This window comes from Siniperca chuatsi, linkage group LG10 (genome assembly GCF_020085105.1).
Source record: "Siniperca chuatsi isolate FFG_IHB_CAS linkage group LG10, ASM2008510v1, whole genome shotgun sequence".
NCBI classification, from domain to species: Eukaryota; Metazoa; Chordata; class Actinopteri; order Centrarchiformes; family Sinipercidae; genus Siniperca; species Siniperca chuatsi.
The window spans coordinates 921,429-935,305 of record NC_058051.1 but is presented as its reverse complement, the minus strand read 5'-3'; the positions used below and the strand labels follow the sequence as shown (position 1 = coordinate 935,305).

The 13,877-nt window shown below is 44.1% G+C and overlaps 1 protein-coding gene across 3 annotated transcripts; it reads left to right on the top strand.

Moving 5' to 3' along the window:
* The first annotated feature begins 678 nt into the window (after positions 1 to 678).
* On the top strand, positions 679 to 13,588 carry stk38a (serine/threonine kinase 38a). Of its 3 annotated transcripts, none has more exons than XM_044212851.1 (14): positions 679 to 823; positions 3,011 to 3,148; positions 4,263 to 4,314; positions 4,605 to 4,727; positions 5,572 to 5,655; positions 5,766 to 5,889; positions 6,482 to 6,636; positions 7,143 to 7,245; positions 7,460 to 7,521; positions 9,194 to 9,311; positions 9,423 to 9,546; positions 9,732 to 9,827; positions 10,765 to 10,859; positions 10,944 to 13,588. In XM_044212851.1, the coding sequence occupies exons 2-14, from the start codon at positions 3,018 to 3,020 to the stop codon at positions 11,078 to 11,080; spliced, it is 1,404 nt and encodes a 467-aa protein (XP_044068786.1). In that variant the 5' UTR covers positions 679 to 823; positions 3,011 to 3,017; the 3' UTR covers positions 11,081 to 13,588. The 3 variants fall into 3 exon arrangements, with proteins under 3 accessions (XP_044068786.1, XP_044068784.1, XP_044068785.1); XM_044212849.1 differs by having other exon boundaries at positions 7,143 to 7,254; XM_044212850.1 differs by lacking the exon at positions 679 to 823 and adding an exon at positions 865 to 889 and having other exon boundaries at positions 7,143 to 7,254.
* The last annotated feature ends 289 nt before the right edge of the window (positions 13,589 to 13,877 follow it).

The window sequence follows — 13,877 nt, the reverse complement described above, 5'->3', positions numbered from 1 at the left end:
AATGTACTAACTGTCTCGCACTTTTTCCAAAAAACGTTTAAAGAACGTTTTCAGGAAATGTTGTAGGCACTTGGAACCTAACTGCAACGTTAGGGGAACGTTCTGTAGAGCTGGGCTTTTCCAAACATGTAGTATCCCACAGTTCCCGGCGGCCAGTAATGTGCCTACAGGCTGGGGTTCGAACTGACGATAATCAGACGTGAATACGTTTGTGACCTGTGGGATTCTCCATGAATATTATTATTCATAATGCAAAGTTATGGCCTCCACAGATGGTTATCACTTAATATTAACAATCTGTTCTTCTTGATGGGACTGGTAGGAATAATATCTGACACTGTCAAGATCAAGATCAAATATTGTATAATTTCATGAAAGATTTTGAGGAATGTTCCATCTTTAAACATGTTAGACAAAAAACATTCAAAATAATATCATGGTATGTCTCTTTTATGTACTGTAGAGCTTCGTGTTTCTAGATAATTGAATGTGTTTATTAATGTTATTAATCTGATTGTAACTAATACTGCATCCTGCTTATCAAATCATCTGTGCAACTGTGGGACTGGAAACCCCCCCCACGCGCATGCGCTCTTTACGGGCACTTGGTTACACAGTGGTTATTACCAGAAATGCGTCACTGCTCGCAAATGTAGACAAATATCTCTGTGGCAAATACTGAAGAAGAGGAAGGAGGAGTGACCGCCAGAAGGTCATAAGCATCTTGGCCGCTAGGTGTCGCGCTGAGCCCAGACTGACGGTGACGCAACACGGCGCGGAGCAGAGGAAGAGACGGCAGTTAGATACCGCACCTTCGACCAAGGTAAGCGAACAAAGACCGACTCTAAAAATGCAGAATAAAAGGACTACAGAAGGCGATGTGTTGGAGGTTTTCTCTAGTTAACTGTACTACTAAATGAATCGTGAACGCCCTCTGTCTTGTGATGTTCTATTTCAAAACAAACTACTCGGGCTATTTTAGCATAGATAAGTAGCTAACGTTTACTAGCTAACTTTCCCTTAGCTATTCGCTTTGGTTAACTTCAAAGCTGTCAAGTTCGTGAAAATGGAAATCGAGATATTCGAAAGAGATTTCAAAATAAAAGTCAGAATAACGAACAGCATGTGAAACTGTGTTTCCTGTAAGCGTGTCAGTTTTATTTTGAAGGAAGTATCCGGCGTTATTCATACTGTTCCTGTCTGGCTTGACGCAGAAGGAACTTTAATAGCTAACTAGGTAGCTAACTAATGCTAGCAGGTTAAATCATTTGTTTATGAGGCTATAGGTTAACCGAAACTACGCCAACTTAAAAGTAGTTTAACTACAGTTGAACTAAGGTTGCGTTAAAGTACGTTAAGTGGTGAAATTACTCTCTATTCACAATCCTTTACTCTTTGGTAGTTCATGGCACGTATGGCTACGTTGCAACCGAAACTGACAACTTTGTTAGCTACGTGTTGTTGACATTGGCTGGGTCAGTGTGTTTCTCAGAAGAGCTGAACAAAACGAGCTAAAGTAGCCGCCAACACTGCAGGGCTCGTTTATTTATGGAGGACGACACGATGAGCTCTCGTTTAAATTCTGTTAAAACGGAACTTAAGGCCACATTACACGGATCGCTGAACACATGATATTATCATCAGTAACTACGTTGTTTTTTTTTTTTGCCTACATCCAGAATTCATGTAACTGCTTTTCCAATTAACACTGCAACTTTTGCAATTTAGTTTACTGCCATTCCCAGACTGTTTTTAGGCCAGTAAATGCTTTTTGTATCATGTCAAACGCATATAAGACAATTAATTAACTGATGCAAACGATGGCTGAAGTATTTAATATGGAGAGATCAGTATTTCAAAGAACAACGAAAATGTGTATTAAAGTGTAATTAATTTAATGATCTGTAATTTAGCCGTGCCAAATTCTGTCCAGTAACACCACCACAGATTAATTGTGTGTATTAACTCCATACCCTTATGTTTCCTCTCTGAATAAGCGCCAAAGCCAGTTGTACAGAAAAGTCACAACAGCGGTCTTACGAGTCCAACGTAAAGGACAGGTTCAGTGGACTTTTTACAGCTTCCGATAACTTAGTTTCAGTGTATGGTATTAAGATGAATTAGAGAGAGACTTTTAAAAGCACTATATTAAATCTGTCACTTAATTTAACATCTTTTGTACACAAAGAAAATAAAATCTGTTTAATGAACCAGGAGACGATGCCAACTGCATGAATGAAATCTGAATTTATGAATTTATTTTGCTTTAGATTACACTTAACCCTTCCAAGTATGCTGTTTCAGTTCTTACTTTTTCTGACATTTACAGCACAAAATGCCAAAATTGGGTTAGTGTTGCCAAAAGCTTTTGGTTAAAATATTAATTTCAGCAGTTACTATGTCTGTGTAGGCTCCATATTCACACATTTAACTTCACATTAACTGTACAGGCTGCAGCTATGAATGCACCTACTGTGCAGTTATCTTTCCATCTTCCATTGTCAGTCCACCATTGCATAATGTACAGTGTACAAGTGAATGAAGTGAGATAACACATTTATCTGAAGGATTGTGTTAAATCTGCATTAAATCTAGAAACATATTGGAGCTCGGCTCGCCTGAAAACCCCGTCTGTCACACAGAATGACTCCTCCATCAGTTCTTGCACAAATTGCAAAAGATTTCCTCATCATTTCTTCATAACTGCACAATGTTATCATCATTGCTCTGCTCGGGCAGCTTAGCCAGCCGCTTTCCTTCCTCATTTGTTGGGCCAACAGTCGTCTCCTTTCATAGTTCACATTTTTTAGAGCTCAGCTCAGTGTTTTTTGCACTGTTTCCTTCAGCCCTCTGTTGTCCCACCTCTCACTCCTCAGTGGAGCAGTGTTTTTGCTCAGCTGTGTGGCAGCGGTCTGGATGTGCGTGTCTTTCCAGCAGCGCGAACTGACAGGGGATGTATTGTACTGTGGACACGCTCTCTGCTCACTTCATTGTCGGCGTGTCTTTCCAGGTAAAGCATGGCAATGACCGGCCAGAGCTCGTGCTCCTCCATGAGTAACCACACCAAGGAGCGGGTCACCATGGCCAAAGTGACCCTGGAGAACTTCTACAGTAACCTCATCGCGCAGCACGAGGAGAGAGAGATGAGGTAACGTCCACAAGTTTCAGATCTACATGCAGAGTTTTTCCGTGGCCGCACACTGACTTTCTGATGACCGCGATGATGTAATCCCAGACTAAAGTGTTCTGAGAATTTAATTCACAGTGAAACGGAAAGATGACTGCTGCTTATGCTTATAACTTTATGCACTCACAAATACTGTATATGTTTGGGGGGGGGGGGTCATCAGGGGTGTGGCTTATGTCAGATTTAAGTTGAGGCAAGGCCACTTCCTGTTGTGACAAGTTGCTGGGTAATTAATTTATTTTTAATGCAGATTTCAGTCACCTGATGATGATGATGATGATAATAGGAGCAGTAGGCAATTTGAGGTGAGGCTGCCAGCCCCCCTGTTAGAAAAATGACCCGTCCCCCTTGTTAACCTGCTCTGTCTCGTAGCGGCGCTTCACATTTTAGTAATCGCCACGGTCTCTGAACATACGAGACGTACTGGTTTTGAGCAGCCTGTGGGAAGACTGAACGTATAAGAGTCAATTCTGGATTAAAACTTCTCAGTTTCCGCTGTCGACTTTTCTCTTTTTAGAGCACGCCATGTGAAATAATTTCTCCGACTCGTGTGTGTGTGTGTGTGTGCACCTCACTCACTGACTCGAGTCGCGGGCCACTAAACCAGCGCCATAATGGCTGATCGGTTAAAATTGAAACGCTCCAACAAAATGTAATAATTCTCCCATTGGGCCATCCCCCCCCTGTTAAACAAATCACCCACTGAATAGGAGTGTAACTGTACACAAAATTCAGTATATATGTTTTGTTTGAGGGTCACTGTATGAAAAGCACAGAAGTTAACAACATTATTGTCATTTATTTAGAAAAATATAGACATTAAACCGGTGGCTCATCTGCGGGAATTCTTTCAAACTTGCAACACAGGCTTTCTGTTAGAAATGTGTAGTCTCCAAGACCACTCTGAGATAAGGATGCAGTCAAATAGTTCAGAAACGTCATAGTTATAAATCACTGTTTTTTGGTAGCATCAGTAAAGTGTGCCGGCTTCTTGCCAAGATAACTGATATAAAGGGATGTGCGTACACTCCTCTGTGGCTGTACAACAGTGGTAATGGTCAGATTGTCATTTCAGGCAGCAGAAGCTGGAGAAGGTGATGGATCAGGAGGGCTTGGCTGATGAAGAGGTGAGCGACAAACGCACACCGAATTCACTCGAAGCACCTGAGGTTGTTTTCAGTCGCTGTCGCAGCGTTGGCTGGATGTCTGCTTGATGTTTATTTCCTTTGAAAGAACTGTGACGTTTATAATGATACAAGCGTTTGAGCCGATGTGCGTTACACATGTGACAGAAAAACTGTTGCACTGCGATCACAAGATCTTAAATTCCTGGAGGAACTGTACAATAGTGAACTTATTGCTTTAAAAATATACAGTTATGAACGATGCATTTAAAAGTGGCGTCTGTGCTCTGCAGAAACGAATGCGGCGTTCTCAGCATGCGAGGAAAGAGACAGAGTTTCTGCGTCTGAAACGCACTCGACTGGGTCTGGAGGACTTTGAGTCCCTGAAGGTGATTGGTCGAGGAGCCTTCGGAGAGGTAAAACCCTTTTATATACATACTTGGAACACGATTCCCGTGTGCCATTGTGATCCCAGCCATCTGATAATCAACACACCTGCAGACTCTTGGATCACACAGAGGACAACATATTATATCATCTCTTATAATAAGTTCTTGTTCTGTATATGCACTGTAATATCTGAGCACACTGTTAATACCCTGAGCTAGTCAGTAAATATGACCTGTTTGTGCCCAGTGGTCGAGAGGAGTGCTTTTCTGTCTTGTTGACAGTTGGTAAACAGGGTTAGGGTTCAGACATTTCGGGGAAAACTCAAAATATCTCAAAGTTTTTACACTTGTCAGAGGTGGGAAAGCGCAGTGGAAACAGACTGAGTGAATAACTGCTGACCATGAAGCGTGAAGAGCTGAAAACATCAGATGTGTGTGGAGCGATGAGGAGGCTGTAACCTTCCTCACATTAACTAACAGAATCGTCACGTTTTCCACTTGGTTTCCCATCGTCTGAGCTTCCACTGGAGCTCTTTTAATGACGTCGTCTCGCTGCGTCCTCTTCTTCTGCGACGCTTTAACGGCAGCGGCTGGAGGACCGGCTCCACCAGCTGTTTATCTCGACGAACAGTAGTGGATGGAAACACGCATAAATTAGCATTTTCTTCTGCTGATTGTCTTGAAATTCAGTTAAAATTTGCGCTACATTTGGATGGAAACCTGGCTAGTGACTGTGATCAGAGAGTTCCTTTAAATGAGAGCACAGAGCCGCAGTTCTGCTCAGTTTTCTTATTAGTTTGGGTATGATTGTTTTTCAGTGTCGTGTTTCCCCTTGATCAGGTTGTATGAGCGTCGTTGTGTTTGCCTCCAGGTTCGTCTGGTGCAGAAGAAAGACACCGGTCACGTCTATGCCATGAAGATCCTCCGCAAAGCTGACATGCTGGAGAAAGAGCAGGTGAGGCAGCAAGAAACACACACACACACACACACACACACACTGTGAAGCTGCTGTTGCATCTGTTGGGCGTCTTTGAACCCGTGTGTGTGTCCCTGTCTGTTGGTCAGGTCGGTCATATCCGTGCTGAGCGGGACATCCTGGTAGAGGCTGACAGCCTGTGGGTGGTCAAAATGTTCTACAGCTTCCAGGATAAGATGAACCTCTACCTCATCATGGAGTTCCTGCCTGGAGGTATGACCCTCTAACCCTACAGCACACAACGGGGGGACCAGATCACAAGCCAGCTGACCTTCGGCTTAACACAGGTGTTCTGACTCACTTCTAACCAGGACAGAGCATCGTGGCGGAAGAGCTAAGCTCAGGAACTAACAGTTCCTGTTTGCATTTCCACCACATCTGAAGAATTAGCTGATAAAAAAAAAAAAACGGTGGCGTCGTTTGAAACACAATTTTCACACACAAGTAAACAGCAGAGTGATTCTGTCGACTGGCTGAAACATGCAAAGGAGGAAAAGGAGACTGACACAGTATACAGTGTTTTAAAACGTAACCATTGAAATAATCAGAAAATAAAGTTTAATTTCTCTCCTTCACTCTCTTTCTCTTGTTCTTTTTACAAAAACGAGTAACAGCAAACTTTGTTGTAAACGTTACTAAACACTGAGAAATGTCTGCCCCTCGTCCTAATATCGACAGTACCTCTGCAGTACTTTTTGTTTTCTGAACGAAGCGGTGCACAGGCAGCCGAACAGCTGTTTGACCCGTCGGCAGAGACAACACGACGAGTGCTAGTGTGACTGAGGTCTCTGCTGTTGTGGTGCAGGAGACATGATGACTCTGCTGATGAAGAAGGACACTCTGACAGAAGAGGCCACTCAGTTCTACATAGCAGAGACGGTGCTGGCCATCGACTCCATCCACCAGCTGGGCTTCATTCACAGAGACATCAAACCAGACAACCTGCTGCTGGACTCCAGGGTGAGCCACCGTGATTGTGTCCATTTTCATTTTTTGTTAGACTGCAGCAGCTTATTGCATCATGTCAGATCAGTTTGGAGCTCCCTCTGTGCTCAGTGGTGTTTGGCATGTTATTCAAACCATGCTGAAATGATCCAGTCACGCTCCAGCTGGAGGTTCGGTCGTTTTTCAGGTAGTCCTCCTACGTGATTGTGTGAAGCTGATAGTGTTGGTTTACTGTCACACAACCAGGAAAGAGGGATGGACCTTTTTGAGAAAGTAGAGAAGGACACCTGAAGGAAACCGTGAAACCTGTCCTCCGCCAGGCCCGGCCCCTCTTCTTACCCTCCCCAGTCTGCATTCGTAGCATACACAGAGCCTTACTATACTTTAATTCGCTCTTCATGGTGTCCACAGTGTGCCCACTTGGCTTCCAGCACCTAAGCTTGAGTGTGGGCTCATTTTGTTGAAACGTCAGTGCGCGCTGCAGGCGTCAGTAGTTCTGATGGTGTGTTTTGCGTTTCCAGGGTCACGTGAAGCTGTCGGACTTCGGTCTGTGCACGGGGCTGAAGAGGGCTCACCGTACCGAGTTCTACAAGAACCTGAACCACAGCCTGCCCAGTGACCTCAGTAAGCAAAGTCAGGCAACCCCTTCCATTTATTTCAACTGTATTTGTTCATGTCATTTTTATATTTAAATCCCTGTGAAACTGTTTTCTGGCTAAAATGAAGCATGAATGAGTCCAAGATGCAGCACGTCGGCTTGTATGAGAGATTCGGGTGTTTTTAATGCGTCAGTGGGGTCACAGCTTGCTTTTAACGCTGAGCCGTCGTGTCTCCGCAGCCTTCCAGAACATGAACTCCAAGAGGAAAGCAGAGACCTGGAAGAGGAACAGGAGGCAGCTGGTAGGTCTGAACAGGTCACATGGCACAAGAGCCGGCTCTACATTCAACGTGTGAACGCATACAGCACAATTTAGAAGAAAACGTGTCGATGGTGCCATAAGGCAGGGTATCTCACCCCAATACCTTTTTGGTCTGAAGCTGAAGTTTGTCTGTAGCACAGACTTGGCGTCGTAATCTTGTTGACTTGATTAATAGTTCGCGACTTGACTCCACATTTCGCCACTGTATTTCGTTTAGGCAAAGTTCTTCTTCAGCTGTTTGTAGGGCTGCAGCGATCGATTATTTTAGTAATCGAGCATTCTACCGATTATTCCATCGATTAATCGGGTAGGAAATACTTTTGCTTTATTAAAGAGCGATAGTAAATATGCAAAAGAGAAAACTCATTGGTTTCCTTTTATAGAAAAATCTACATTTTTATTGCTTAAATTACATACAATAATATTATCTGTCAGAACAAAAACCCATTCAGTGCATTTAAGTGCCGTATTACATTCTGGGTTTAAAGAAAACATGTTCTGAAATGCAAAAACAGCTTTTGCTTTATTTTATTATATACTCAAGTTTCAGAACTACAAGTTTCAGCCTGACTGCAGCTCAGGAGTAACGTGAGCCTTCACTGTCTTCTTCGTGGTTTCTGCAGGAGACAGAAACGAGCGGACAGGAACTGTGACTGTCATAATAACATGAATGAAGCTCAGGCTTTCAGACTCACTGCAGCATTTTAGTTTCTGTGGTTAATATCTTGAACAAAAAACCCAGCTAACCCAGGGACGTCATAACTAGCCACCACATTGATTTACGTGGTTAACGAGCCGTTACATACGGCCATAATGAACGCAGCCTGCGGCCTGGATGCAGAGACTGAAGCGGAGGCGTCGAGCTGTTGTGGCCGGCTGGTTCAGTTTTACAACAGACGCACTGTGCAGAGTTCTCACGGACACTTCCTGTCTCTTCTCCCTGCCCCTCGCTGCTTCCTCTCTTCCTCAATCCCACCAGAGACGCTGAACGTCTCTGATCACACAGCGTCAGCGCGTCGTGCGACTGTAATGATCATCCGTGCGAAACACAGTGCGCTGTACGTAATTATATGGATTAAACGAAGCTTCGACGCGAATAATTTGAATCGATGATTTTTAGTAATCGAGTTACTCGAGGACTCGTTTCAGCCCTAGCTGTTCGGCTTCTTTTGTTAAATAAAGGGAGTCCTGTACATGAACATGCTTATTGTTTATAGAAGTATAGTTTGGGTGTCAGTAGCAAAGCTTCTCATACTGGCAATGTTATTGAAAATGTTCAGGCCCACAAATGATTCAACTCTCAAATATATACCGCCTGTCTGGATTTATAATGTTATTCAGTAGCATTCACTGAATCTGAGTCGGTCCCCGATCGCATCCATTTGGGTTCAGCTTTTATTTACGAAACAAAACATTAAAATCTTTTTTAAAAACAAAAACAATTCAAACTCAGTTGAGATCAAATTACCCAAAATGTTCGAAAATAGCGTGTTCGTGTAAAACCTCACTGCTCATAGTGTGAAGCTTATTGAAATGTTTTGGGATATTACTCCACATTCATAAAGTGTTTTCCCCTCAACATAGCTGACGGAAATAATTCCCATTCTAGCTTTAATGTCACAGCCTCTAACTTGTTTCTTCCTCCCCGGCAGGCTTTCTCCACAGTGGGAACCCCCGACTACATCGCTCCAGAGGTCTTCATGCAAAATGGATACAACAAGCTCTGTGATTGGTGGAGCCTGGGTGTCATCATGTATGAGATGCTGATAGGTAATGACTCAGAGACGTGTCCACCTTATTTACCTGCAGGGGTTTTGGACCAGGCCAGATGTGGTCTAAATGATTGGTTGTTGGTGTTTTTGCTGCCCTCGCTGTCTGCAGGTTACCCTCCGTTCTGCTCAGAGACGCCTCAGGAGACGTACAGGAAGGTGATGAACTGGCGAGAGACGCTGACCTTCCCTCCAGAAGTGCCTATATCAGAGAAGGCCAAAGACCTCATCCTCAGGTGGGAACACGCCTCCGTCCGTCTGCCGTCACCTGTGCTGTCGTAATTTAAGCACCAGCCTGTCGGTCAGCGATATCAGCGACTGGACTTGTTTTGTATATTGACAGCAGATGCATTGTTTTAGTTATCGATTAGCACCTCAACTAGTTTGTGTTTGATATTAAGTGAACGCGTGTTGTGAGCAGGTTCTGCTGCGAGGAGGAGCACAGGATTGGTGCTGCAGGGGTGGAGGAGATCAAGTCCAATCCTTTCTTTGAGGGGGTGGACTACGACCATATCAGGTGGGGACACTTATCACCTGTGCAGGACACACTATAACTGCGCCTGTGTGCAGATGGCCTTTCTTTGTTTGTGCCTTGACTGGGATGTAACTGACCGTGTCCTCGGTGAATTCCCAAATGTGTGCGTTCTAAATTCACTGTAACGGATTCGTTTTAGTCTCCAGAGTTTTCTGTCTGTAATGACTGAGCGTATTTAAAAATACATTTGATCATAGTGTGCAGATGTGACCACAGCTGAGGTGCCCCTGAGCCTCGCCCTCGAGCGGCCAACACTTCAGACTGTGGTCGTACTGGGCAGCTTCAGCAGCATCGCAAGTCTGACTTCAGTTACCATAGAACATATCCCATCAGACCAGGCTAGTTTCCAGTCTGCCGGACTGGAAGGCTTTGTCCTGCCCAGCAGTCTGGTCTGTAGGCTTCTAGAGAAAGAAGCCTTTTTTGCTCTAATTTTAAATGTTGTGTAAATAAAACCACAGAACAGAAACAGACACCCAAAAATAGTTGTATTAAAAATACACGAGGGACCAGACAACCAGTGTGGTTTTTGAACAACACCCCCACTATACAGAGGCTGTAACCGAGAAGCACAATCCACCAGAGAGAGAACTGGCCTTAATGAACCTTAATGCTATAAAATAAATAATCTGGCTGATGCTTCAAAGTTGTTTAAGGTGATGCTGCATTTTCTACATCTTGCACATCAGTTTTCAGCACTTTGCTGTATTTGAACATCACCTTTGTCCCAACATGTCAGTTTTCTTTATTGCGATTCGATCTGTTTAAGGTACTTAGGAGTAATTAGTTGTCCAGCCAAATGAGTCGTTCTGTGTTAGCCTGCTCAGACGATCTGCTCATTGTCGCTCGGCTTCTTCCTAAGTTTCACTTTGGCAACGTGTCCAACGGTTTTCTCTAACTGGTCTGATGATCTGTTCTCCAGAGAGAGACCCGCTGCCATTCCCATAGAGATCAAAAGCATCGACGACACCTCAAACTTTGATGAATTCCCGGACTCCGATATTCTCACACCGACAGGTATGCTGGCCGTTTCTGTTGAACACATATTTCATATTTTATCTGAAACGATTGAAAACCTTTCCTGTCCTCCTCCTCCTCCAGTCACCCCGGTGTCCAACCAGACCGAGGCCGACCTGAAAAACAAGGACTGGGTCTTCATCAACTACACCTACAAACGCTTTGAGGGCCTGACTGCTCGAGGAGCCATACCGTCCTACATGAAGTCAGGGAAGAGATGAACAGCTTCAGACAGGCTGTTAACCAAGTCCACCGTGAAACCTGAACGAGTCGTCCAAACCCCTGTTCTCTGAGGAACTTGAGCCCTGAAAGGAGAACTCTCTCTGTTACCTGAGTGATGAGGATTCTTGTCACGCGGGACTCAGCAAATAATAAAAGGGGCTCAAATTCACCCGTTGCTTTCAACCATAGGAACTGCTGCTGCCTTCATTTCTGCGGGTCTTCACTTTCTCTGACGCTTCCGAGGGTACCTTCCTACTTCCTGCTCACGCGTGAAGACTGAACTGGGATTAAAGGGACTGGGATTCTCTCCACCTGCCTTCTTCACCAGCGGATGCAGTGGGATGTCTTCACTCCTGATACCAGCATCATTTACATTCCCTCTCTATAAACCAGCACCAGCCTGATGGACCTACCAAGGGCTCCTGTCCTTCCAAACCAGGACATCCACTCCAGACTCAACAACTCAAACACTGCATTAAGCCGTCACTTGTTGTGAATCAGGTGCTCTTCAGGGATTCTGTCCAAATGTGTCTCGGGGTTTCCTACAAGAGCTCACTTCTCTGAAGTGACCTAACCAAAGACTGTGAGCTGAATGGTGTTTCTGCTTGATCTCTCTGTCACGTCACTTCTTGGAACTTAGAGATGTCGTTTTTATAGATTGATATTTGCAAGGTTTGCTTGATTAATATGCGTGAATATATGAGAACGATGCATTTTGATGTACAGACACAAGAGTCTTGTTACGTTTTCACCCACTTATGTTCAAATAACCTTTAGCACCTTATGTGATGCTTGATCCAACTCCAGTACAGCCGGGCCTGCAGCTCGTTAGTTTGTGTTTTTATCGGACTGGAAAAGTTCACGTGTGCCCTCGCACAAATGTCTGCGTCTTGCTATTTTAATGCCATGAACACGTCATCAGGGTGGGAAAGCCCAGATCATCGTGAAACAATACGTCTTCCCGTTCAAACTTCAACTAATGCGACTCTTGTAGGGTGACCCACTCCACCCGGTCGGTGTTACGCAGACTGGAAACTGTGGTGCGGACGCCTGCTGCTGCTGCGGCTCTTTCGGTACCGGTGTTTCGCTTTAGGCTGGGCTGATGAGCTTGTTGTGATGCAGCAGAAAAAGCAAAACCTCGTGTCGAAAATCGTTCCCAATAAAAAACGGTTGGGTGAATCACGCAGAGTAACGGGGACACGGTTGAGCTGCTTAGTGTGAACGAGACTCGCCACACGATGCTGAGCAGCCGCCCTCAGGCCTCTGTTCAGTTTCTTGTGGGAATCTCCGCCTCTGCTTGGCGTACTGCATTCACTAGACATTGGATTGGTTTGATTGATGGACTTACGAGACGTTATTTCTGTTTAGTGTTTTTAATATATATATATTTTGATGTGTAATAGCGGGAAGCTTATTGCTTTTATCAGGTTGTCACCTTGAATGTGTGCGTTTGTTTGTTTTCAAGGCACTCGGCGTGTTTAAGGAGTGACTCCACATCAGTGTGGAGTCACTCCTTAAATTCAGAGGCACAGGGCTAAACACTTTCCAGTGAACACAATATCCAAAATGCTGTCATTTAAAATGAATGTAAATGAAGTTTCATGGAGAAAACTTTTTTTTTTTTTTTTTTTTGCCACAATAATTCCAAAATGCTGTTTGTGTGAATGTAGCCCGGACCACACACGTTGTTTCATCTGCGTCCTGGCACATGAGGGTTAACTGTGGAAGCCCATTCCCCCAGAAACAGGAGGAATGGTCAAATAAAATTATAATACGTTTCAGAATTTCGCAGCAGTAGGTCAAAATTCAAGTCAAACTTTGACTTACTCTCTTAAATCTTTGGATTCCTCTAGTAGTTTTTACTTTGTTTAAATTGTCTGTTTTATGTCTTAACTTTGTAAATCTCATAACTTAGAATTCAAAACTTTGACCATATTTTGAGTTTTACACAATTTTAACTTTAAAAGATCCCTTCGGAGATCAGAGACCTGGTATTTTATAATTGACGTCTCGTCTCTCCTCCGGGCAGGAATGGGCTTCCGTACGTAACGGTTCAGTCTGAAGGGTTTTCTTCTTGTCTGTAATATAAAACTTGGTGTATTCAGGTAGTGTGTAGGCGAAGCTCAGCACATTTTAGAAAAGCACGCAATGGAGCCTCTCTCTGTGGCAGGACGTCACGGGAACGCTCCTGCTCCGCATGCTTTACCCAACAGCGGACGAGTCGGCTTAAAGCAATAGAGCACATGGATGACTTGTTTTATTGATGATGCCGTGTGTGCGTGTGTGTATGAATGTGATCAGTAAAAACAATGCACAGTTGGACTGCTTGAAGACCTGTGTGTGAGGCTCAGATGTGTGTGCGCTCTGCTCGTGTCACCACGTGTGGTCAGAGAGGCGGGGGGGGTTTTGGGAAGGTGGGTGTACATTATTTAAACCACTGTTCTCTTTGTAGCGTGTGGCTGTTGTTTTGTTTTCTGCTATTTGACAATGAATTACTCTGCACTTACTGTGTCGTGTCGTCCTTCACGGTACGAAACGGAGCGTCTTCATCAGGATTCAGGGTGCGGAGCTGTCGACCCGACACGTGACCCCCTGAAGCTTAAAAACTAAAAGGTTCAAGTCTCTCTGACTACCTGTTAGATTCCTGGGACAAGATAAAGTACAGTGACAGGTAGTCCACAGATATGACATCTTTTCAATTAATAAGCCTATTAAGGAAAATGTTCCAATGACGTCATTTAAATGTCAACTGGTGTGAAAACATTAGTAAATGACTTATTAACCATTAATCAACTC